At 34.3% G+C, this 25,538-nt stretch overlaps 1 protein-coding gene across 1 annotated transcript in view; it reads left to right on the forward strand.

Annotated features, from left to right (window-relative positions):
* The window catches only part of CSPP1 (centrosome and spindle pole associated protein 1), a 117,397-nt gene that overhangs the window by 62,414 nt on the left and 29,445 nt on the right, over positions 1 to 25,538 (forward strand). The window contains exons 13-18 of the mRNA XM_081817125.1: positions 5,187 to 5,316; positions 7,106 to 7,253; positions 16,311 to 16,463; positions 19,916 to 20,028; positions 23,399 to 23,548; positions 23,937 to 24,083. Coding sequence (XP_081673251.1) covers positions 5,187 to 5,316; positions 7,106 to 7,253; positions 16,311 to 16,463; positions 19,916 to 20,028; positions 23,399 to 23,548; positions 23,937 to 24,083 — 841 coding nt within the window. The remainder of the gene's footprint in view (positions 1 to 5,186; positions 5,317 to 7,105; positions 7,254 to 16,310; positions 16,464 to 19,915; positions 20,029 to 23,398; positions 23,549 to 23,936; positions 24,084 to 25,538) is intronic.

Below are 25,538 nucleotides of genomic sequence, written 5' to 3' on the forward strand. Positions count from 1 at the left end.
TAATTCTTCTTGAAATGTTTGGTAGAATTCCCCTGGGAAGCCATCTGGCCCTGGGCTCTTGTTTGTTGGGAGATTTTTGATGACTGCTTCAATTTCCTTAGTGGTTATAGGTCTGTTCAGGTTTTCTATTTCTTCCTGGTTCAGTTTTGGTAGTTGATACATCTCTAGGAATGCATCCATTTCTTCCAGATTATCTAATCTGCTGGCATATAGTTGCTCATAATATGTTCTTATAATTGTTTGTATTTCTTTGGTGTTGGTTGTGATCTCTCCCCTTTCGTTCATGATTTTATTTATTTGGGTCCTTTCTCTTTTTTTTTTTGGTAAATCTAGCCAGGAGTTTATCAATCTTCTTAATTCTTTCAAAGAACCAGCTCCTAGTTTCGTTGATCTGTTCTACTGTTCTTTTGGTTTCTATTTCCTTGATTTCTGCTCTGATCTTTATTACTTCTCTTCTCCTGCTGGGTTTCGGCTTTATTTGCTGTTTTTTCTCAGGCTCCTTTAGGTGTAGGGTTAGGTTGTGTATTTGAGAAAGAAAAGAAAAAAAAAATATGATCAAATAAGATGAGGCTGGTGAATAGATCAGTGCCATTTGTGGTAGGCTGTTGGATTTTAAGGTTTCAGTAGAGTGAATGGGAAGGGCAGGTTCACATGCCATAAAGATTATCGTTCTTAGTGAAAGTTCCTATCTTTTAATTTTTTAAAACTCTTCTTGGATTGTTGCAAGCCTTTCATTAATTTTCAGAATTATAAAGTTGATTTTGGCAATTTTTAACTTAAATACTTAATGTATTCAACAATACTTGAATGGAGTAGCAGATTTTCAGAGGTCCCTACTTTGCCATTGTGGAAGTGTTTCCCAGTTTTAGAACACTCATCTCCGTAAGACCCCTTATGCCCATTTGCTGTTAGTTGTGGGTCCTGTGCCCAGTGTAGTTGTTTTTTTTTTTTTTAAAGATTTTATTTATTTATTTGACAGAGAGAGAGACAGCGAGAGAGGGAACACAAGCAGAGAAGTGGGAGAGGTAGAAGCAGGCTTCCCGCTGAGCAGGGAGCCCGATGTGGGGCTCGATCCCAGGACCCTGGGATCATGACCTGAGCCGAAGGCAGACGCTTAACGACTGAGCCACCCAGGCGCCCCAGTGTAGTTGTTTTTTAAGTTGTCCTTTTTTCTATTGTGTTTTTCTGAATGCCTCATTAAAAAGTATAAAATTTGAATAAAATAGTAACAGTTAAATAGTGGAATTACCTCCTTAATTTCTTACAAACTATTTCCTAATGTATTTATTTATTTCCAAGCATTTTAACCTAACTAGAGGTGGGAGGAACCTGTGATTCTGTTAACTGTTTTGGTGTGTACATGATCTGTCTTCTTTCCAATGTTTTATTTCTTTAACACAGCTTAATTCATAGGTAAAAATGTTATAGGAAAGAGCCTTGTAAGTCTGCCATTCAATCCCCAAAACTGTCACTGATTGGTGACTTGTCCTTAGAATTTTAATTGTCCAAATTGGCTATACATTTACTAAAACAGTAATAGTCATAATAGTAGCAATTTCAATTTACTGAGTAGTATATGCTGCTGTCATGTCATTGTATACATTATACAGTATATCTATCAATATTTGCAACTGGAAGAAATTGGAACTCATCTATATAAAGTGACTTCCCTAAGTCCTCAGTCAATAAGCAGTTATGGTAGAAATCTAAAGTAGTTTTGTCTGGCTTCAAAGCCTTAACTCTTTGCCACACTTTAGGAAACTTATCAAAATTACACTGTAATGATTTGTGATAACAGAAGAGATTATAATTATTTTGTAAACCACTGTTTGCCACCTATACAAAGTACTATCTTTTTGGTGAGCAAGGTCTCTTCAGGACCAAATTAAAGAGCTTTAGAGCTGAAAAGGATGTTTGTGATTTCTTAACATGAGGTATGTAGGTTTTAGAGAGGCTATATAAATCCATTGAAATATTGTATGCATAATTTTTGTATATATAAGTTTCTGCAGTGAAAGTAGATAGTTTTTAATCAAATTCGCAAAGGAAATGTCGCAGATTCCCTTCCCAAAGATTAGGAGATACTTTGATGGGTGTCTGTGGCTACACTGAAGACCAAATTATCTCCTGTGATTTTGACAGTGTCATCCACTTCTCCAGTTTTGATATTGGCATTGTCCTTAATAACCCCTTTTCACATTCATTTCTTGCATGACAATAAATTTGACTACATTGTCTGTATGGTGCACTTCATTGTCTGGATGATTTCTAAGTAGTAAGAGCTCTGGATCACCAGAGAAAGATGGTAAAAAGGAAGGAAGAGAGGAATAGGAGCCTTCATTTGCTGAGGAATCACTGCTCCAACTTCACCCAACACTTAAAACTGTCTTTGGCACAATTTCCATCCCAGGTCTCATAAGCAGGGCAGGGTTTTAGAGATTCTACTAGTCTTAAGCCATCAATATCATCAGTAAAATCTATAATGACTCATTGAAAAAAGGAAAAAAAGTATAAATTTATTTTTTTTCTTCTATTTATTTTTTTAATGCTGATAAAATATTAATAGTTTTGCTGAATAGAAAATCAATATATAAAAAGCAGTTGCAGGAAGTGGCAGTTTCTTAAAAAGTTAAACATGCTTATCAGACATCACTTGAGTTGTCCTCTTAGGTATATACTTAAGAGAAATGTAGATATGTGTACAAACAAAGACTTGTATGTGAATGTTCATAACAGTATTATTCATAATACTTCTAAGTATAAATAGTTCAAATGTCCATAAATGGATAAACAAAATGCATTATATCCATATAAATGAAATACTATTCAGCCATAAAAAAGAATGAATTATTTAAAAAAATTTTTTTTTTAATTTACATTCAATTTAGTTACCATGTAGTGTATTACTAGTTTCAGGGGTAGAATTTAGTGATTCATCAGTTGCATATAACACCCCAGTGCTCATTACATCAAGTGGCCTCCTTAATGCCTGTCACCTATTTATCCCATCTCCCCACCTACCTCCCCTCCAGCAGCCCTCAGTTTGTTTCCTATGGTTAACGGTCTCTTATGGTTTGCCTCCCTCTCTGTTTTCTGTTTTCCTCTTATTTTATTTTTCCTTCCCTTCCCCTATGTTCATCTGTTTTGTTTCTTAAATTCCACATATGAGTGAGATCATATGGTATTTGTCTTTCTCTGACTGACTTTTTTCGGTTAGCATAATACCCTCTAGTTCATCCACATTGTTGCAAATGGCAAGATTTCATTCTTTTTGATGGCCGAGTAATATTCCGTTGTGTGTATGTACACACACACACACACACACACACCCCCCACACCACATCTTCTTTATCCATTCTTCTGTTGATGGACATCTGGGCTCTTCCCATAGTTTGGCTATTATGGACATTGCTGCTATAAACATTGGGGTGCAGGTGCCCCATCGGATCACTATGTTTGTGTCCTTTGGATAAATACCTAGTAGTGCAGTTGCTGGCTCATAGGGTAGTTCTATTTTTAACTTCTTGAGGAACCTCCATACTGTTTTCTGAAGTGGCTGCATCAGTTTGCATTCCCACCAACAGTGTAAATGGGTTCCCCTTTCTCTACGTTTTCACCAACATCTGATGTTTCCTGACTTGTTAATTTTAGTCATTCTGACTGGTGTGAGGTGGTATTTCATTGTGGTTTTGATTTCTATTTCCGGGCTGCTGAGTGATGTGGAGCATTTTTTCATGTGTCTCTTGGCTATTTGTATGTCTTCTTTGGAGAAGTGTCTGTTCATATATTCTGCCCATTTCTTGACTGGATTTTTTGTTTTTTGGAGGTGTTGAGTTTGATAAGTTCTTTTAGATAGTGGAATTTATAGCCAGTTTGTTTTGAGAGATTGGTCTTACTCAAATAAGCCCTTTCAACCTTCTTTATTCATATGTACATGCAGAGCCCCGTGCTCTTAAAAAGTCTAACATCTTTTAGGAACCATTTGCTCTGGCTCTCCTCATCTTTCCTTTTCTTTTTTAAATTTTTTTTTGATGGGGAGAAGTGGAGAGGGAGGGGAAGAGAGAATCTTCAGCAGGCTCCACATCTAGCTTGGGGCTCGGTCTCATGACCCTGAGATTGTGACCTGAGTCAAAATCAAGAGTTGAACACTTAACCAACCGAGCCACCCAGGCACCCCATCCTCATCTTTTATCCTCTCATGATCCAGTGTGACAGTATACATAAACATATCTGTTTATCCTAATAAAAGATTGTAGGGGCGCCTGGGTGGCTCAGTTGTTAAGCATCTGCCTTCAGCTCAGGTCATGATCCCAGGGTCCTGGGATCGAGCCCCGCATCAGGCTCCCTGCTCAGCGGGGAGTCTGCTCCTCCCTCTCCCACTCCCCCTGCTTGTGTTCCCTCTCTCACTGTGTCTCTCTCTGTTGAAAAATAAATAAAATCTTTAAAAAAAAAAAAGATTGTAAATAAATTGGATAAGTTAGATACACAAAAGGAACTCATTATTTGAAGTGATGATGTTTTTGGAATGAGAAGCCTCTTGTAGTCTCTTTAATAATTATAGTTTTATTATAAAACTAATATTTGAGTATCTTCTGTAATTCAGATTTTTAAGTGTGTTGCTTTCTTCAAAGTGGCTGCATTCCTGTATTTAAGACAAATAGCACTTTTTTGCTTGAGATTTATATAACCATAATATGTTTTAAATTTTTCCTTTTTTGATTCCTTGCAAGTTTTTCAAAAATTTGAGTTTTATTTGGGACAGTCAGTAATTTTATTTTATTTTTGAAATGGCTAAGAAGTTATTACTTTATATTAGAGTACATTTATTAAGTAAATTATTAGTTATAATATTGGGAAACTTCTACCATATTGTTATTTCTCTACATTCAGAAAAGTGCATAAGTCATATATATACTGCTTGATGTATTATCACCAAGTTTTTGCCCCCAGGTATCTGCCACGTAGGTCAAGAAATAGATCTAATAAATTTGAAAGTTCCATTAATTGTGAAACAGAGACAGTAGAGAGAGCTTAGTAAGGGGACATTTACTTAAGGATTTCTCTTTGACCTACAGAGAAACATTTTTCTCTGTTTTTAAATGTACTTAAACGCTGTGCTATTTCAAAGGACTGTTGTATTCTTGCTTTGTCACAGATGGATTAAAATTATTGTGTACTTGATATAGGAATATGGTTGGACAGAATGAACTGAAAATTACAAGTGATCGAGCAATAAATTCAGGATTGTTTTTTGAAGATAAACCAAAGCCTTCAAAACAGGCACTTCAGTCTTACCAAGAAGCTTTGCAGCAACAGGTATTCATTCATTCATTCATTCAGTGTTGAACATCTTATGTGTTAGCACAATGGTCCCTTAGAACTCAGTTTGGCAGAGGAGAAAACAATACCAGTCATTTATATTTCAGTATGATAAATTTTGATGCAGATAGATTATAATGCTCTTGGAAGAATAGGATAAGAATAATTGCCTGGCAGTTAGGAGGGCTTCATGTGTTGTTGATACTTGAACTACATGTTATACAATGAATAGATTTTAAATTCCTGGCATATATTCAGGGAATGGAAATTGATGTGGGAGAAGGGGCTGAAGTGTTAGATTGTGCTCAGTTGTGAAGGATTAACTAATAAGGAATTTTCAGTTTCATCCTGTTCGGGAGAGCCTAAGGGAGGAAAGTTTAAGCCAGAGAGTGAAAGGAATAGTTGATGTGAATACCTTTAAGTTTTAGGAGGGTAGTTAGTTGTGATGTATATGACTGGGAAAGAGATATGGCAGAGAAACCTTTCAGTAGACTATTGAGGCAGTCCAGACTGGAGGTAATGAGGCCCTGACCAGATGGGGAAGATGGGAGGATATCCAGAAGACAACTCTGGGATTTATTGATAGAACTTAGATATAGGGAATGAGAAAGAACAAAGGGCTTGAAGATGATTCTGAATGTTGTAGTCTATGTGAATAATGAGGCTATGAATATGAACTAAGAGAAAAAAGAAGTAGAACACTTTTAGGGAGGAGAATAATGGGTTCTATTGCAGTTTGTAATATTTGAAGAGAGTTTACTTCAAAGTAATTGTATCAAATGTATGGGGTTTTATGGGGAGTATCCATATCTCTGAGAGGATTCTGGGACTCTTGGTAGGTATATGTCCATCTGAAGTACTTTTCGGTAAAATTCTATAACATTTTAAATTGTAGAATTACAACTTTATTTTTTGGATGGTAGGTTTCTACAAATAAAAGATTGAATTTATATATCTGTTTTCAAATGAGCATATTAAAAACACTGCTGACAAAACTACATTTCCTAACTCTAGAATTTTATTTCATGTATGTGATGGCTTCTTGGCCTTGATGGAGTGGTTGCTTAAATTTTCCATGCATGTGGTTATGATTTGTGTGTGTGTGTGTGTGGGGGGGGGTTATGATTTTAAAAGTAATTTTCCAAAATGTAGATACTTGCTCATTGCCTATCCATATGTTCCTAGAGACCTAACCTGTGCTTATACTTGTTGATGAGAAGACTGTTTTATATGCTTTCATAAAGTTGTACTTAAAGGAGCCCAGAATTCTCCAAATAGCTTTGAACCTTCAACCTCTTGAATTCTGGGAATGGAGTTTGCACAGGGTAGAGTAGGTCTGGTGAGATGTGGGGAGTAGTTTGTGGCTGGCCAGGTCCCATAAAAGGATAGGTGGAAAAGGAAAGTAGGGAGATCCTATTGGTCCTCATGCAGCTGGTGAGGTTAGGGAAAGAGTCGCTCAGGTAGAAGTTGGTGGGAAGGAAGAATTGGTTCAGTCCCAACTGGCATCAGTGGCTGGAAAGCACTCTAGTAGCAGTGATGTGAGGGACCAACAGCTGTTTATTCTCGCCAAGGAAGTGTTTTTAAATTGGGTATTCCATAGATTTGTGATTTCAAATTTTATGGTGAAGCAGATTGTAAAAATAAAAACCAAACCAAACAAAACAAAAAAACCCAAACAAAACCAAACTCCAATTTTTTTCTGTAATAAGAAAAATAAAAACTGATATTGACTAAACTTTTTGTATCAGAATACTTGTCAGCACTAATGTTTCTTAACATTATCAAGATTCGGGAACGAGAAGAAAGAAGGAAGAGAGAACGTGAAGAAAAAGAAGAATATGAAGCTAAGTTAGAAGCTGAAATGAGACGTTACAACCCCTGGGGAAAAGGTGGAGGTGGTGCTCCTCTGAGAGATGCGAAAGGAAATCTGATAAGTATGTTATTTCCATTGATCTGTTGTTTTTAAAAGAAACTGAACTATTTTTAAATTTTTAAAAGAATGGGGTGGTAGAAGAAGTGGGAATCATAGTCTGTAAGGCAAGGTCTCTTTTTGTGTAGTTTAATGCAAAAGAGATATTTTGTAACACATATAATAACAGGTTAGAAAGTCTTTTTTTCTTTGGAGTACTATTCATTTAATTTTGTTGCATGTTTTTCATCCTCTAATGATAATAATTCAATTGCAGAGAAAAGCTCATGTTAGTTGACAAGTTTTTACCCAAACTAGTGGTTAGATTTTTGAAAAAACATCCTGGTAAAAATAACAAAACTCTTACTAAATTTTTTTTTAAGTAGTAAGACATTTTTAAAATAAGTGATCTGAAATAGTTGTGGGCTGCAGTATTTCATACATGCCCTGTGTACACTGCAAGGACTCCATTGAAACATAAAGACCTGATCTCAGAAACTCTCTGGCAGGTTGCAGAATCATATTGATTGGTCTTTAAATTATGTGCTCTCAAAAATGTTTGATCTAGAGGGGCACCTGGGTCGCTCAGTCAGTTACGTGTCTGACTCTTGATTTCAGCTCAGGTCATGATCTCAAGGTCATGAGATCGAGCCCCACTTTGGGTTCCGTACTGGGTGTGGAGCCTGTTTAAGATTCTTTCTCTCTCTCTCCCCCCCCCACCACCGCCCGACCCCCTTCCCCCCTCCGCCATCTTTCACATGCTCTTTCTCCCTCTCTTAAAAAAAAAAAGTTTGATCTAGAAACTACAACAGCCAGCACTTTGAAAAAAAGAGGTCTTATACAACTTGTGATATATATTGGGATGGTTTCTGACTAGCTTTTAGGTAAGAATAAAAATAGACAAAGACAGGTTTTTGAAAATTATTTTATTAGAAATGAGAGATGAATAATAGAAATCCATTAAATGGTAAAAATGTAGATTTCATTTTGTTCTTCAGGTATTATACATTATTATAGGGATAGTTGAGGGATGTAGTCAGAATACTTTCTGGATATTGAGTTATTAAGAGTTCTTAAATATTATGCTTTTGCTTCTTTGTTAAAGATGGCTTATTTTAAAAAGATGTATTTGAGACCCACTTAAATTACTAAGATAACTCTTTTCTTCCCAAAGGATTTGTTCCTTTCCTATCTTCACTTCATACTTTGCTCACGGTTTTGAAGACTGGAACTCTTACTCTTTTTATAGATGAGGTGATTTTAGGTCATATGTAGATAAACATTGCATATTTTAAAAGTTAAATGTTTATTTGAATATATATTAGAAAAACACTGGTTTTTCATTAAAGGATAGTGCTATAACATTTCCTTTTAAAGTACAGGTATTAGTTCAGGCATTTAACAAAAAGTGCTTTAACAAACAACCTCTAGGGGCGCCTGGGTGGCTCAATTGGTTAAGCAACTGCCTTCGGCTCAGGTTGTGATCCCGGAGTCTTGGGATCGAGTCCCGCATCGGGCTCCCTGCTCAGCGGGGAATCTGCTTCTGTCTCTGACCCTACCCCCTCTTGTGCTCACTCTCACGCTCTCTCTCTCTCTCAAATAAATAAATAAAATCTTAACAACAACAACAACGAAAAACAACCCCTAATTATCAGAGGCTTGAGGCTTAAGGTTTAAGGCAGTTAAAGTTACTTCTCACTTACATCACAGTCTGATGCTGTTTGGGTGGTTCTCCTCCAAGAGGTGACTCAGGAATCCAGGGCTCTCCTTGTGTCATTCCTCCACTTTGAAATCCTGCACTTCTAGCAGCCAAACAGGGTTCAGTGGTGGGAGATTGAATTGAGAGTTTTGTGGGGGCTCTGGCCTAGAAGTGGAGGGAATATTGCTTTGTCTTTGCTCCAATATTCAGACCTAATTATAAGGAGACATAATTATAGTGCCTAGGAGGAGGATATGAAATTGATAAGCATCTAGTCAAGTCTTTGCTGCAGTGAATTTAAATTGTGAATTGATAGAAACATAGTAGTTACTAGGAAGGAGGTGCTTAAATGACGGAAACTTTGGTAAACACTGGAATAGAATAATTTCCTAGGACTTACAAGCTTGCCTCTAAGATTATTTCCAGTTCACACAATAGAATTAAGTTGTTCTGTATGTGTTTAGTTGGCATAAGGGAGTAGGATAAATGTGGGTTATTGAATTATAAAATACTGTTTTAGAATTGTTTGACCTAACAGTAATGAAGCAAACTTTTCTGTGGTTTTCATTTTTAGTGGTAATGTTTACTTTGCTTATTTAATGCTACTGTCATGCCATGTGATAGAAAAGTATACTATTTTATCAAATACAGTGTAACTCTTTTTTAAGTGTTATTTTCAAAGCAGGTAACTCATCCCTTAAAGAGTATCAGTTTGTTTGTGACTGATCTATTTTAGGGAGGGAGAAGAGGGAATGTAATTTTTCTATTATATTTGAAATAAGTAGTAAAGATCTGTATTCTGCTTTACTTCATGTAATGACCAAGATCATATAACTTCTGTACTTTCTGTTGGCCAACATTAATTTGGCTGCTGGCTTTTCTAGTTACTCCTGTTTTATCTTTGATCTTTTATTATAAAGAAATTAAGGAAATTTAATGTTCATCCTTAGCTCTCTAGGGAAGATCTCTATAAGGGGAAGTAGTTATTAATAAATATTAGCCCATATAACTGGAATAGCATCAGCCCCCCTTTTTTGTGCATCAATCCTTTTAAAGTAAATCTCTCTCATTTTTATTATTTGTATGACACTCAAAATCTGTTTTGTTTCTTAGCTCTCTGTTCATTAAAGTTCTTTTTTCAAGTTCTATTAAAAAAAACAAACTATGTTCTAATGACTTTCAGTGGGTGAATGAATAAACTGTGGTACATTCATACCATGGGTTGCTACCTAGCAATTAAAAGAATTAGCTATTGATGCACATAAGAACTTGAAAGACTCTTCAGAGAAATTTTGCTAAGTGAAAGAAGCCCCTCTCTAATGGTTACATACATGTATATTCTTAAGATGATTATGGGGATGGTGATGTTACATGAATCTATCATATGTTAAAATTCTTAAAAATTACTCCAAAAAAATCAATAAAAATTAAAAAATACTTAACTAATTTGAAAGATAGCAGAAGTATCTCATAGTTCTGATTAATAGTGAGATTAAGCATTTCTTCACATATATTTGATTATTTGTATTTCTTTTATGTATTGTATTTGCCCCAGTTAGATTTATGTTTTTTATGTTGATTATTGAGACACAATTTGCATATGACAAAATTCATCCTTTTTTAAGTGTATCATTCAGTTTTTTTTTTTAAGTAATAAATGTTTAATCAAAGAATTTTACATATTATTAACAGCATTCATTTGGCCAGGCATCTACACGTTTGTAGAATACTACTGTATATAAAGTGTATCATTGAGTTTTGACAGCTGATTCTAGCAGCTACTGCCACAATCAAGATATAGAACATTTCCAGTTTATCCAACCCTATATACCCTTGCCAACCTCTGATCTGCATTCTGACACAATAGTATTGCCTTTTGTGTCTTTTTTTTCTTAGTTTTAATGATTTATCCATGTTGTGTATGTCTGTAGTTTACTTCTTTTTATTACTGAATAGGGTTCTGCTATGTGGAGGTACCATAATTGTTTATCCTTTTACCAGTTGATGGATTTTTGGCTTGTTTACAATTTAAGGCTGTTATAAATAAAGCTGTTACAAACGTTTACCTTCAGGTCTTTATGTGCACATAAATTTTCATTTGTCATTGGAATGGAACTCCTGGACCATATAGTAATAAGTAAGTGTATATTTAACTTTGTTAGAAACCTCTAGAACAGTTTACAAAGTGGTTGTGCCATTTTGCATTCTTACCAGCAAAGCACAAGATTTCTGGTTGCATTGCCTCCTCATCAGCCCTTGTATTTAGCCTTTCTTTTAAGTAGATAGGATACCTCATTGTGTTGTTTTTTTTTTTAACTTCTTATTTTGAAATAATTCAAGACTTAGAGAAGAGTTGCAAAGATATAGAGTGTACCCTTCACCTAGCTTCCCATGATGTTAACATCTTCCATAATCTAGTATAGTGTCCCAAATGAGAAATTAAAAGTTTAATTTAATGAGATCTCATTTCCCATGCCACACAATTTATCCCTTTAAAATATACAGTTCGGGGACGCCTGGGTAGCTCAGTTGGTTGAACATCTGCCTTTGGCTTGAGTCAGGTCCTGGGATCGAGCCCCACATCATGCTCCTTGCTTGGCGGGGAGCCTGCTTTTCCCTCTGCCTGCAGCTCCTCCTGCTTGTGCTCTCTCTCACCAATAAGTAAATAAAATCTTTCAAGAAAATAAAATATACAATTCAGCAGTTCTTAGTATATTCACAAAGTTGTGCTACAATCACACAGTTTTAGAAGATTTTGTACGTTGAATTGCCTTGATACACTTGTTGAAAATCAGTTGACCATAAAATTATTTATGGACTCTTATGTTCTGTTCCATTAATATAGATGTCTATCCTTATGCCCATATCATACTCTCTTGATTACTGTAGCTTTGTAGTAAGTTTTGAAATTGAGAAGTATGAGTCCTCCAACTTTGTTCTTCTTTTTCAAGATTGTTTTGTCTACTTGACTTCCCTTGCATTTTCATATAAATTTTACTATCATTTTGTCAACCTCAACAAAAAAGTGTGGTGGGATTTTCATTGGGATTACATTTACAAAAAGATCAATTTGGGACAGACAGCATCTTAACTATATTGAGTCTTTTGATCCATGAATGTGGAATATTTATCTACTTATTACTCTTAGTCAATATCTTTTAGCAATATTTTGCAGTTTTCAGATATTGTAATATATTTTGTTAGTTTTTTTTTTGTGGTTCTTTGGAATTTTTTAGACAATCATGTTATCTGCAAACAGTTTTACTTCTTCCTTTCCAATCTGATTGCCTTTTAGTTATTTTGCTTGTGTTTTGCGCTTGTTTGGAACTCCAGTACAATGATTAGAAATCATGAGAACAGATAGCCTTGTCTGTCCGATTTTAGGTGGGAAGCATTCAGTCTTTTCACCATTCAGTGTAATGTTGACTAGGTTTTTTGTAGATTTTTTTTTTTTTTTTTTAAATCAGGTCTAGGACGTTCTCTTCTATTCCTGCTCTTCTATTCCTTTTCACATGAGCATATGTTGAATTTTGTCAAATGCTTTTCTACATCTTTTGAAATGATAATTTCATCTTTCTTACTCTGTCGCTATATGGTGAATTACATTGACTAATTTTTTTAAAAAAGACTTTATTTATTTATGTGGCAGAGAGATTGAGAGCACAAGTAGGCAGAGCAGCAGGCAGAGGGAGAGGGAGAGACCTGACATGGGGCTCGATCCCAGGATCCTGGGATCGTGACCTGAGCCGAAGTCAGCTTAACCAACTGAGCCACCCAGGCACCCCACATTGACTAATTTTTTAAATGTTGAGCCACTCTTTTATCCTGGCATCAACCCTAGTTAGTCATATTTTATTGTTTTTTTTTCTAATCTTTTATTGTAGGATTTGATTTGCTAATATTTAGTTAGGGATCTTTGCATCTAGGCTCGTACCCTTGTCTGTTTTTCTTATAATGTTGTTGTCTGGTTTTGGTATCAGGATGATGCTGGCTTCACAGATATGAGTCGGGAAAGTTTCCTCTTTTGTTGCTAGAATTTACCAGTGAAGTCATCTGGGCTGGGAATTTTCTCTTGGGGAAGTTTTTAAACCATGAATTCAGCTTCTTTAGTACATAAAGACATCAGTTTATTTCTTCTTGTGTGAACTTTTGTGGTTTGAATCATTAAAGGAATTTATTCATTTTATTTAAGTTTTTGAATTTATTGGCATAAAATTATTCACAGTATTATTCTTTAATGTCTGTATATAGGATCTACAGTGATAGTTTCTCTTTTATTCCTGATATTTGTAATTTGTTTATTCTTTTTTCCTTAGCCAGTCTTGCCGGAGGCTTATTCATTTTATTGATCTTTTCATAGAACCAGCTCTGGTTTTCATTGATTTTTCTCTGTTGTTGTTCTTTTCCTGTTTCATTTATTTTTCCTCTCATCTTTACTATTTTCTTCCTTTAGTTTGCTTTGTACTTAATTTTCTTTTTCTGTTTTCTCATTGTGCAAGCTTAGATTAATGATTTGATTTCTTTTCTAATACATGCATTTAAAAATGCTATAAATTTCCTTTTGAGTACTGCTTTAACTGTAGCACACATTTTGATATGTGGTATTTTCATTTTCATTCAACTAACTTTTCTAATTTTGTGATTTTTCTTTGACCCATTAATTATTTAGACATGAGTTATTAAAATTTCCATATATTTGGTAACTTTCTTTTATTCACTTCTAGTGTACTCTTGTTCAGATAATATACTTTTTGTCATTTTAATATTTTTAAATTCATGAGATTTATTTTATGGACTACCAGTTAGATTTTTATTTGTCTTAGAGACTGTGATCTTTATAAGTTAAGTATGTATATTTTAAGTTAATTTTGAAATATGTATTATTAGTCAAATTAGGGTTGGAAATTTTCTTTAGCTCTTTGAATTGACTTATAGAAGAGTTTTTATATCAGTCATGATCGCTGGATAATTTTGGGCCTATAGAAATATTTTCAGCCATTTTCTTTATGTTTTGGTATTTTCCATCAAACAACAGCTAACTTATAAAATTAATTTTATGGGGTGCCTGGGTAGGTAGTCAGTTGCGTGTCCGACTCTTGATGTCGGCTCAGGTCATGATATCAGGATCGTAGGATCGAGCCCCAGGGTGGGCTCTGCACTTAGACAGGAGTCTACTTCTCTTTCTCTCTCTCGCTGTCCCCCTCTCCCTGATCATGCACGTGCACGCTTGCTCTCCCTCTCTCTAAAATCAATAGTCAATCAATCTTTAAAAAATAAAATTAATTTTAATTTCAAAGTATTTAGGTTTATAAAAAAAATAATAAAATAAGGAGTGAAAAAAATTTAAGTATTGTTTACCTGTAGCTATCACATAATTTAGTCCTGGTCTGATAAATTGTTCAGAGAGTAGAATTACTTTCCCAATCACTAATCTGTAGTATTTTCTTTTGTTATTCTGTTCTTTGTAGAATTATTCTGTAATGCTAGCAATTTTATATTAGATGATATGATGGTGTACATTTGAAATAAAGGCTGTTTTTCAGTGACATCTTTGCAATTGGCAAATTATACTCTTCACCAAAGTGCGTTTTTAAATTTTGATTTTTAGCTGATTTCAAACCTTTTATTTTACCACCTCACAGAAAGATAGACAAGGAGTGACCACTTAATTGATAGTCTTTTGCAATAAATAGCAATATGGACTTGTCTTGATTGCTTAGTCTGATAATCTTAAATAATTATGTACTCTGCTGACATCAGTTTTCTTTTTATATAAACACATTGACTTATCTAATTGAGAGGACTGTGTATAATCACAATAGTAAAGTAAACACATGCTATTCATTTTGAAGTTTATTATAGTGTTTGTTTACTTATAAGACATTTATATCTTAATTTATGGTTTGTGTAAGTGAATATCAAAATGAGATTGCATTCCCTGAGCATTCATTAGTTTGATAACAGAGCTCTGTTATCATCTTAGAAGGAGTGAGCTTGATGTACCATACTCTTCTAATAGAAAATGGAAGAATACCATATATAGTTATTCATAGTGACTTCTCATTTATACAGAGTGATCTTATGCTGTTAATGTGAATTTTGGATGATGAGATACTGATTTCCCATTTGAGTTCTTTTGTGTAATTTGGTGACTTTTTAGGGACCGGAGCTGTTAGTTCATGACCTCAACTTTATCATCATCTTTCTGTTTTCATTTACCTCCCATATCCAGATAGATCCCAGGATTTGGTGATGATTGCAGGAGCACTTAGCTAATTTTTCCTTACCAATTCTTGGCAGTTCACAGTTCTTTTGCAGTCAGTTTTCTGTGATTTCAGCTAGTCCCTTACTACACCAGTTGTTTTATGGAGAAGAAGTATTTTTTAGAGTTCTGTGGTCATTCAGGTCTGTTTTAATATTGACTTGTTTGACCTGATTCTGTGTGCTCAGATTTTTGTGATGTGTATGTATGTGGTATCTACTCCTGTGTGACAGATTACCCAATATGTAATGTTTTAATATAACAAATATTCATTATCTTGTGGTTCTGTGAGTCAGTAATTTGTGAATGGGTTAGCTGGGTATTTCTGTCTCAGGGTCTTTGATGAGTTTGGGATCCAAAATGTCAGCCAGGGCTATAGTCATATGAAGGCTTGACTGGGACTGGAGAATCCATTTTCAATATGGCTCCCTCACATGGCTCAAGAAACCTTAGTTTCTTGCCTTGTGGGCCTTTCCAGGGGGCTCCATCAATACCCTTATGATATAGTAGCTGACTTTCTTCAGAGTAAGTGATCCAGTAGATAAAGCAAAGTGGAAACCATAATGTCTTTTATGAAGTAGCCTGGAAGTCATATGCCATCATCCTGCAATATTTTATTCATAAGAAGTGAGTTACTGACTCTGGCTTATGCTTAAAGGGAGGGGAATTGAACTCCATCTTTTAAGGGAGGACCATCAAAAGAGTTTATGGATATATTTTAAAACTCTGCACTACATGATTATATATTTTTTCATTATGAATGCTAATGAAGTTGGGTAAATTTTGCTATGACTTGTTTTGAATTGTTGCTGTTTGTTCTGTATTAAAGAGATTCCAACTTCTTAACTGACATAGATATGAATATAATTTTTATGGGTTGTCAAAGATCTAACATTCTTAAGGTCTCTACTGATTTTGAGTTTATTTTATAAGGTTATTTTTAGAAAATCTTACAAGTTTTAATAATTCTGTTTCTATTTGCAGGGCACCAAGATACCATTGAATTATTTCAACTCTGTCCTATTTTTTTCTCTCTGATTCTCTACTTTAAAAAAATGTATTAAACATACTAATTACAAAAATGTATTTGTTGAAATAAATGGCTTATTTTTCCCTCTCAGCTGATTTGAATAGGATGCACAGACAAAATATAGATGCCTACCATAACCCAGATGCAAGAACATATGAAGATAAAAGGGCTGTTGTATCTCTAGACCAAAATTTAGCCACCTCAAATGCTGAGAACCTAGAAGATTCTACGAATAAAAACTCAGGTTTTTAATCACATTTTATTTTGTTTGTTTGTTTACATTTCTAAAGTTGTTCAGTAACATTTCTCTTCTCTTGCCTGACAAAGGTCATATTGTGATTTTGAGAACTTGGTTACACTGAGTCAGGAAGCATAACACGTTATTCATGTTATTTACAATACCTTTTCTTAAGCTTTTCTATTTTGAAAACGAATAGGGAAATATACTTTGCTTTTTAACACTGTGTTTCTTCTTAGCTTTATAACTTATGTATGCTTTAGCTGCTGCTAAAATTTTTATTTTGCTGGTGGGAGGACTTAAAATCACATAGTCTCTTTACACATAGACAAATAGTCTCTTGCTTCTTATACCCATAACTATTTGAATTAGTGAAAATGCATCAGATGTGATATGATATATTGTACAAAGAAATTGCTTATTTTTATTTGTTATGCTTTATTTTAATTGTTAATTTTATTTTTTGCTTATTTTGTAATCATTTGCCCTCTCTTGTAAAACCACAAAGGACAAAGAAATGAAGTTTAATTTTTTTAAAAGTTTAATTTGATGTCCCTTTCTTAAGCAATATCTTTGATTTGCTATCAAACAACATCCTTTAATTAAAGGTTCTATAAATAGAAAATTATTCAGTAGCTTTCTTTATGACTTGGCAGGGAAAGTTGGGTCATCTTTATCAAGTGTATATGAAAATATGTTACATATTTTAAAATCAAAGAAAGTTTAAAGGATATATCTATCACCTTGCACTATATTTTGATGCCTGTAAAAGTAACCATTTATTTACTACAAATTCTGCTTTTGTACTTCCACTAAAGTTTTGATTTTAGACTACTAAAGAACTTACATTAGAAAGTCCTCCCAAAATATCCCTGACTGATCATATAGTCTTCAAAATTGATTTTTAAATTTTTAACCCATATGACTGCCTGGCCAACAGGCAGATTAAATAGGGAGCTGTGATTAGAATCACCAGCCTTTCATCTTTCACGCCTTTGATGGTAGCGCTAATCCCTGTGCCCTTCTTGAACATTTTAGGAGATGTGCTACTTGTCATTTCCGTGGACAGCCTGTACCACTGTTGGATCTCTATTTACGAGGAAGTGCTTTCTTTCTTTGATCCACAGTAGATTTTTACCTAGTGGATCCAGTCTTCATTTTTGAAGCAGTACAATTGAATTTTTTTTTATTGTATGTGATTGTTAATTTGGCTTCCACTCTTTTTTTTTTTTTTTAAAGATTTTTATTTTTATTTATTTGACAGAGAGAGCACAAGCAGAGGGAGAGAGAGGGAGAAGCAGGCTCCCTGCTGAGCGAGGAGCCCGATGTGGGACTCGATCCCAGGACCCTGGGGTCATGACCTGGGCCGAAGGCAGCCGCTTAACTGACTGAGCCACCTAGGTGTCCCAGGCTTCCACTCTTTGTAATAGTTCATTGTGCAGTAAAAACACCTTTCATTTTATTGAAGGGAATTTTGACTTTTTTTTTTTTTGATACATCATTTTTCTCTTCATTTGTTTCTTCTAGTAGTCTGTATTGAGATCCCAGTTCTACATACTCCTCTATCCTTTTCTTCTACACCTGGTATTGTTTGTAGTTCTGTCTTCACCCAGAACTTTCTCTATCATATTAATAAGGATTTAAGCATCTAGCTCTGCTTATCAAGCAAAAACACTGGAAAAAAATCAAGTTTCTATGACCCTTTCCAAGGAAAATACACAAACTTGATGATTGAACATGTACAGCAGAATTTACTGCCTGTTGCCTTTCTGTACACTGCCAGGGTTTTGGTGCTGGTATTGTGGGCAGGATGCTTTCGTTTAAGAAATCATACAAACTCATGAAGTGCTAAAATGTCCCCTTTTTTTTGTGTATTGAAGTTCCCTAAGAATTAACCTAAGATAGACTTTCTGAATGCAAGAAACTATCCAGTCATCTAATTTGTTGCTGTGCTAGCATATATGTGTATGAGTGTATGTTTATATATGTATATGTGTTTACACATACACATACATATGTGGCATTTAATATTTTAAAGGCCTTAGGGAACTTGAATATATCTGAAAATTGAATGTTATAATGTGTGCTTAAAAGTTCATTATCCTTTCATGTTTTCTCTTCATTAGGCCTGTTTGAGGCCTTTCCTAAAGTTCATTGTTTTTCTTTTACTTTCTGGTTCTAGGATGAAGAACCGTATTTATGAAGTCCATACTAATTTGACTTAAACTTAGTGTTTAGCTTATTATGATACCTAGATATATTTCGATGGGTTAGAGCATGTGTTTCCCTATGATTTTATTTTTGTAATTTATTTATTTTTAAAAAACCTTATTTTTAAAAACTTTGTTTTGTTAATCTACCTTTTCACTATAACATTTGATTTTCAGCCGATCTATTCAAATAAGCATTAGTATATTTAAACACAAAGGCAAAATAGGCCTAAGTGGCAGCTAAACTGCAAGGCATGGTGGGTGAAAGATATGCTTTAGATTGATGGTATAAAGACTGAGGCAGTAACTAAAAAATAATATAAAAAGTTATGTGAGGCTTAAATTTAAATATATTTTTCCTGCATTTAAGGAGAGACTCCTGGGATATAATTATTTTTCAGGTTGCCTTTATGAAATCATTTAATCCTTCCCCAGAATGTATAATTCTGTTTATAGGAACATACAGCATATTTTTATTCTTCATGTTTATATCCTGTTACTCTAATAGAATTTTTAAATAAAAATTATTGCAGTGATAAAGAATCATTCTAATTTGTAAAAAGTGTTTTCAGAGCTGGCTTTCTAATCTATTGTGAACCATAGATGGAAAGATTTTTGGAATTACTGATTTTCTAAAACAAATTTTTTAATATACGTATACATACTAGATTTTAATATATAATTAAGCATATTCTTAAGGGTATTTACAGGGGCGTCTGAGTGGCTCGATCATTAAGCCTCTGCCTTTGGCTCAGGTCATGATCCCAAGGTCCTGGGATCGAGCCCCGCATCGGGCTCCCTGCTCAGTGGGAAGCCTGCTTTCCCTCTCCTGCTCCCCCTGCTTGTGTTCCCTCTCTCGCTGTCTATCTCTGTCAAATAAATAAATAAAATCTTTAAAAAAAAATAAGAACTTAAATGTACTTTTTTTCTCTATATAAATTTTACTTTAAAGTCTGTGCTGCAGTGAAAGTTGTTCAGGCTCTTACCTTTTGTTTCCTTGGTGTCTTTCAGGTATAGACATAAATTTTTCAACTATATATTTTTGTTTCATCATTTTTCTTTACTCGTTACTTTTCATCTGGTCTTCAGATTCTAATCTCAACCTTCCTCTTCTGATTTTTGACCTCTGGACTTCCGTAGTTAGCACATGTATTCACAATATGGATTTAGTAGCAAACTTTATTCTTTAATCTTTATATTTTCTAACCATTGAGTAATGGTATGTTTTTGCAAAATTTCTCTTTCAAGGTTATATGCAACCACAGAGCTCTCCTTTTGCTCGGGGAAATATATTTTGTGAGCCTCCAACTGAACTTCAGATTAAACAGCAAGAATTATACAAGAATTTTCTTCGTTTTCAGGTGAAGTGCTTATTTTATCATAGTTTCAAAGTTTTGTTAGAATTGTAATAAGCTAAACTTGAAAAGATTTTACTCACAGGATAAAGAATAAATTCTAAAATACCTCCACAGTTATTTAAGATACCTAATTTACATCAGATATAGGTAGTACTAAAATGATATTATTTCATTTATATCTGAGAAAGGAATATGGAGACATGTTAGGCATGCCAGTTGTCTTACTCTTTTTTTTTTTTTTTATTATTAACATATACTGTATTATTTGTTTCAGGGGTACAGGTCTGTGATTCATCAGTCTTACACAATTCACAGTGCTCACCATAGCATATACTCTCCCCAGTGTCCATCTCTTTTCTAAACTTTATTAAATCATTGTTAAAGAATACTGACATTTCTAAAACTGAATGATTTAATAAAATATTTGCTTTTTAGGCATAGAATGAATATTTCTAGATGCTTATGTGTTAGTAGAAAATCAATAGTTTTTTTCCAAATGATATATTCTTGACTCATTATAGTTTGTAAATTATTAAAAATCAGATGTAATCACATTTTGCAATTATTTGCCTCATTTATGCATGTAAGCAAATAGCATTTAAAAATAGTAGAAATGCCCAAAGGAAGACACTTGAGTATCCAGGGTTTATTAAGCAAACAGAAAGAGAAGGACTCACAATTTCTTCTCTTCTCACCTCCACACACCTTCCCACCCACCCTTAACATCCCATTTCAGATTAACCCTGTGGTCTCGGTGGTCTTCCTTTGATATGACTTCTCATGTTATGCTTTGCTACTCAAAAACTGGTGGTAGCTTTTCTTTCCTACAGAAAATACCCAAATTCCTTAGTCTGACACCTAAAGCTATCCAGTCTAATCCCAAACTCTTAAATTCTTCTTAAAAAGGTTCTACTCAGATATGTCCTCTTTCTAATCCTAATTATTGTGGACTCTTCAATAAGGCAGTGATGTAATGGATATGCTCTTGTCGGTGACTGATCTGGCATTAGTCTTTAAGATGTATTTTTGGAGGATTGAAAAGATTGGAAGCAAGGGTATTTTACTAGACGGGCAACAACGGAAATGGATGGAAAGACCTTTGTAAGGATCGACAGAATGAATAGAGATAATGAATGTAAGAGAGTGGCATCAGAAGTCCCTATGGTATTGGCCACTCATGTAGCAGCTGATTGAGGGTCACAGAGTCACCTATTGAACTTGAAATGCCCTGTGGTATATGCCCATAATGACAGCAAGTCAAAATTATGTCACTCCTATTATACTTAACAAGTGTTAGCATGGTTTAGGGTAGAATTCAGGGGGGAAAACAGTCTTGAAATTATATAGCCTTTTATTATTTAGAAGGTACTTTTGCATATAGTATCTCATTAATCTTCAAACGCGCCAAGGAAGGTATTACTACTTCTGTTTTATGACATGCAACTAAAACCCAGGCTAAGACGCTTACCCATGGTGGCAGAGCCAGCAAATTGAACCCAGGTCTCCTGACTTTAAGTACAATACACAATACACACTTATATTTCTAGAGGTCTCTCAGAGTCTTTCCCTCTGGAAAAAAGTAGTAATAGGGGAAGTTTGACTATATCAGTTTTAGAGTAAGTTTAGCCTTCAGTTCTCCCAACCTGTAAATCCTCAGTGTACCTGTGAATGGATTGCTCTCGAATGGTGGCTTCATATTTTTCTTTAAGCAGCCCCTTAAAACTCTTTCCCTCTCAAGCAAAATCTAACACAAAACTCTAAGAAAATTTAAAATATCTAAATGGTATTTATTATTACAACCAACACTAAAGTGTCAGACAAGAAGTATCCCCAAACTTAAATGTCAAAAGAAATGTTATAAAATGTTCAGATCTGTGTACCAAGATGGCAAAATAAGGCTTAGCTCCATGTATGAATAAAAAAGTTATACTGTTAAGTTAATGCAGCAGAAGTCTGCATGTGGTTAAAATCTGATAAGTAATGCAAATGAGTGTTTACGTAACATTTTTAATTACAGCTTTAGAGATAATTTAATCTTTTCAGCTGTAAAATAAAATTTGATAAAATATTTGCAGGACCCTTGAAGCACCTTTGTATTATACAATTTGAAAACAAGTGACCTAGATGATAGCTTTCCTCTTTCTGTTGAACTGCTGTGTAGCATTTTTGTTGGAATGGCATTTCTGTGGATTTCTTAGGTGTGTGATCCATTTATGATTGTGACCCTTAATGGAGAATTGACTTTGTGACTGTAAATTTTTTTTTTTTTTGTGCAATAGGAAGAAGGGGGAAATGAGTGTTAAATGTGAGGTTTTGTTGTCTAGATCATAATGGACCTTTTGTCTAGGTGTATTGTATTTGAAGAAGTGATTGTGGGTACCTTATTAGTACTAAATATTAGGATTGTGCTTATTTAATAGTGTTGTTTGAAAAAAAGTGTTGGAAGAAGCCCTAGCATGTAAAGTCATGGGACATGTAGGAAGAGTAAAGTTCTTACAGTTGAAAAGATTGATAACACTAGATATAACAGCCTTGAAGCTAGAGGAAATGTAGACAAGAACAATGAAAATAATTTGAATATCCATAACTATTTCATATTTAAAAGTAACTAAAATCTATTGATAACCTTAAAACCAGCATCATGAATTCCCAATACCTTTGCTGCCATTCTTCCTTACCTCATTCATGGAGGATGTAGACTGTATCTCAGGGTCCTCTTCCTTTCACATCTCAGACTTTGCCTTAGAATATTTCTCCAGAGTACTTAGCACTGTAGGCCCCAGGTGGCATTCAAGATGAAACTTAGTTGTGAACCCTTGTGGCTAAAATCCTTGTTTACCTTACCACTTGCCAGTAGATAGGAAAGAAGAAAGGGCATTCTGGGGAAGGGATTCTTGCAAAAGGAGTGATTAAATGCTAAAATACTACACTGTTGTTTCAGGATACTAATCAAGCCAAGGAACTTTGAGACATAATAGTAATGATCATTATAAAGTAATATAATCATGAGTTATTTACTGAGTATTTGTAAACAGGAATTTTTATTTATTTTTTTTGACATACATTGTTCCACTTCAGTTCTTTAAGTACTCCTTGGAGATACAGACATTAATAGCTCTTTTTACCAGATGACAAAACTGAATAAGAATGTCTTCTTAAGGTCACTCAGTGAGTAAGTATTTGGTGGAGCTGGAATTTTACTCATATCTCAACATTACATCATGTAGCCTCCCTAATAAAATACAGGAAACTGAAAAATTTAGGAACTTAAAAAGAGGGTATGAATGTTGAATTCATAGGATACTAGAAAATATTACATGGTATTCTAACTTTCATTAGTTTCCCAAAGTAATAACTAGGTTTAATTCTTTAGATTGAGGAAAAGAAACAAAGAGAGGAAGCAGAGAGAGAGAGACTAAGAATTGCAGAAGAAAAAGAAGAAAAACGGCTTGCAGAACAGAGAGCACGAATTCAGCAAGAGTATGAAGAGGAACAGGAAAAGAAAAGGGAGAAAGAGGAGGAGGTGCATTTTTTTCCTACTTTCTTTTTATACTTATCCTGTAAGTGAAATCTTTATTTTGACTTGGAAAGGTATTACAGAGAACAGTCCTAGAGTACATTTAGAAAATATCAGATCAATATTCATTTATTGGATACTATTTTATTAAAGTGAAAGACTAAGTTAAGAAAAGAGATTAATGATGACTTTTTTAAGCCAAAAATTAGCTTAGGCTTACTGGGATGTTATACAAGATGCCTAATACTTTATTGTTAAATAGCTTCTTTTTGTTACCACTGTATCATCTATGTCTTCAATTTTATCTCTTTATTTCAGACAAATAAGACAGCAGATATTTGAGTGGACTATAGAATGTATGTATGGAGTGTGTATTTTTCTCTTTATTTTAAAGCAAAGGCTAAAAAATGAAGAGCTTATTCGGTTAGCCGAAGAAAGACGAAAAGAGGCAGAAAGAAAGAAGAAAGAAGAGGAAGAAAAACATAATCTGCAGCTTCAGCACTACTATGCAAGAGAAAATATAATTGGGGAAGAAACAAAGGTACGTTTAAAACCCCTTTCACTGTGGCCTTGGGAGCAAAAGAGAGAGAGGGGGAGGGAGGCTTTTGTTCTTCCCTTCCATCTTGCTACTTCATCTGGGTGCAGCGCACTGGGCTTCCTGTACAGAGCATGTCATCGTGCTTGCTGCTCTTTCCCCCCTCAGTTGAGTGTAAGGGCTTTACTTACCTTAGTCATTCTTAATCTTGTCCTCGTGGTCTGTGGAGTAGCACCCGGCCAGCTATTCATGTTAAGAGTAAGTACAGAAATGGAAAGTAAGTGTCTGGAAACTTTTGTAGCAATTTGTCAAAGTAATTCTGTGTCTGTTGGATCTGATAAAAAAGTTGGACTTAAATTGTGTAATGTCTTTTTAAAAATTTTCATGTATTTAATAATTCATTTTTACTGTTTTACACTTTTATCCTTGATGGATTGGAAATTAAAAAAGAAATTGGTGGCTCACAATGGACTGGTTTGAAGTCCATAGCTGAGACTGATTGATACTCACTGTTAGGTGTGTGGTGGATCAAAGAGGTTTTCTCTCTAGGAAGCCACTTGGCCCCTATGAGGCTCCAGTTTACACCCTTGCTCATATTTCAAAGCTGTATTTAAAATTTTATATGCATAAGTATCACTGGGGATTTGTTAAAAATGCATCTTCAGGTCTTATCCACAAAGTGTCTGATTTTAATAAGTCTGAGGGTAGTCCAGGAATCTGCATTTTACAAGCATTCTTAGGAGTTTAGATGTAGTTGACCTGTGGACCACATCTTGAAAAACTGTATGTGCTATAGCTTTAGCCCAATTTAATTTAAGAAAATGGTTTTCAGAAGTTTAGATTTATACAGACATTATTTCTTCTAAGCAGCATTCACAGAAATACTACTTTTAACCAGTGGGCTCTTCTAGTGTATTTATGATGTGGTTTGGTACACTTTTCAGTGTGTAACCTGCTATAGACAATTGTGAGTCATTTTTGATGGGTTCAGATACACTATTTGATTTCTCACCCCAGGATTTTATGGTGATAGAAATAAGGGTTTGCAGTTAGAATATGCTGAAACATTATTTAAAAGAGAATTTATAAGTAACACCTATGCTTTTTGTTTGCTTTATTTATTTTCAGTGTTCTAGTAATGTTAGGCAATACCCTTCATTTTTAAAGTTGGATATATATTTGTTCTGCCTTTTAAAATATTATTCAAATGTCATTCATTCATTTTTTAAATTAATAGCATTATTTTTTAGAGCCATATTAGACTTGTAGCAAAATTGAGTGGAAAACACACAGAATATTTTCTTGTAAAATTATTTAAAAATGAAAGAACATTTGTTTCTGCCAATTTCTAATTATGTTTAAGAGAAAGTGCTTTCCTTAGGAATATACAGTTTTATGACTGTTCTAGTTCAATTATGAAGTACCATAGTTTTAAACCAGCTTTGTTCCATTTAATGTATT

Source organism: Leptonychotes weddellii, chromosome 4, assembly GCF_054177405.1.
Source record: "Leptonychotes weddellii isolate Sample4059 chromosome 4, ASM5417740v2, whole genome shotgun sequence".
Lineage (NCBI taxonomy): Eukaryota > Metazoa > Chordata > Mammalia > Carnivora > Phocidae > Leptonychotes > Leptonychotes weddellii.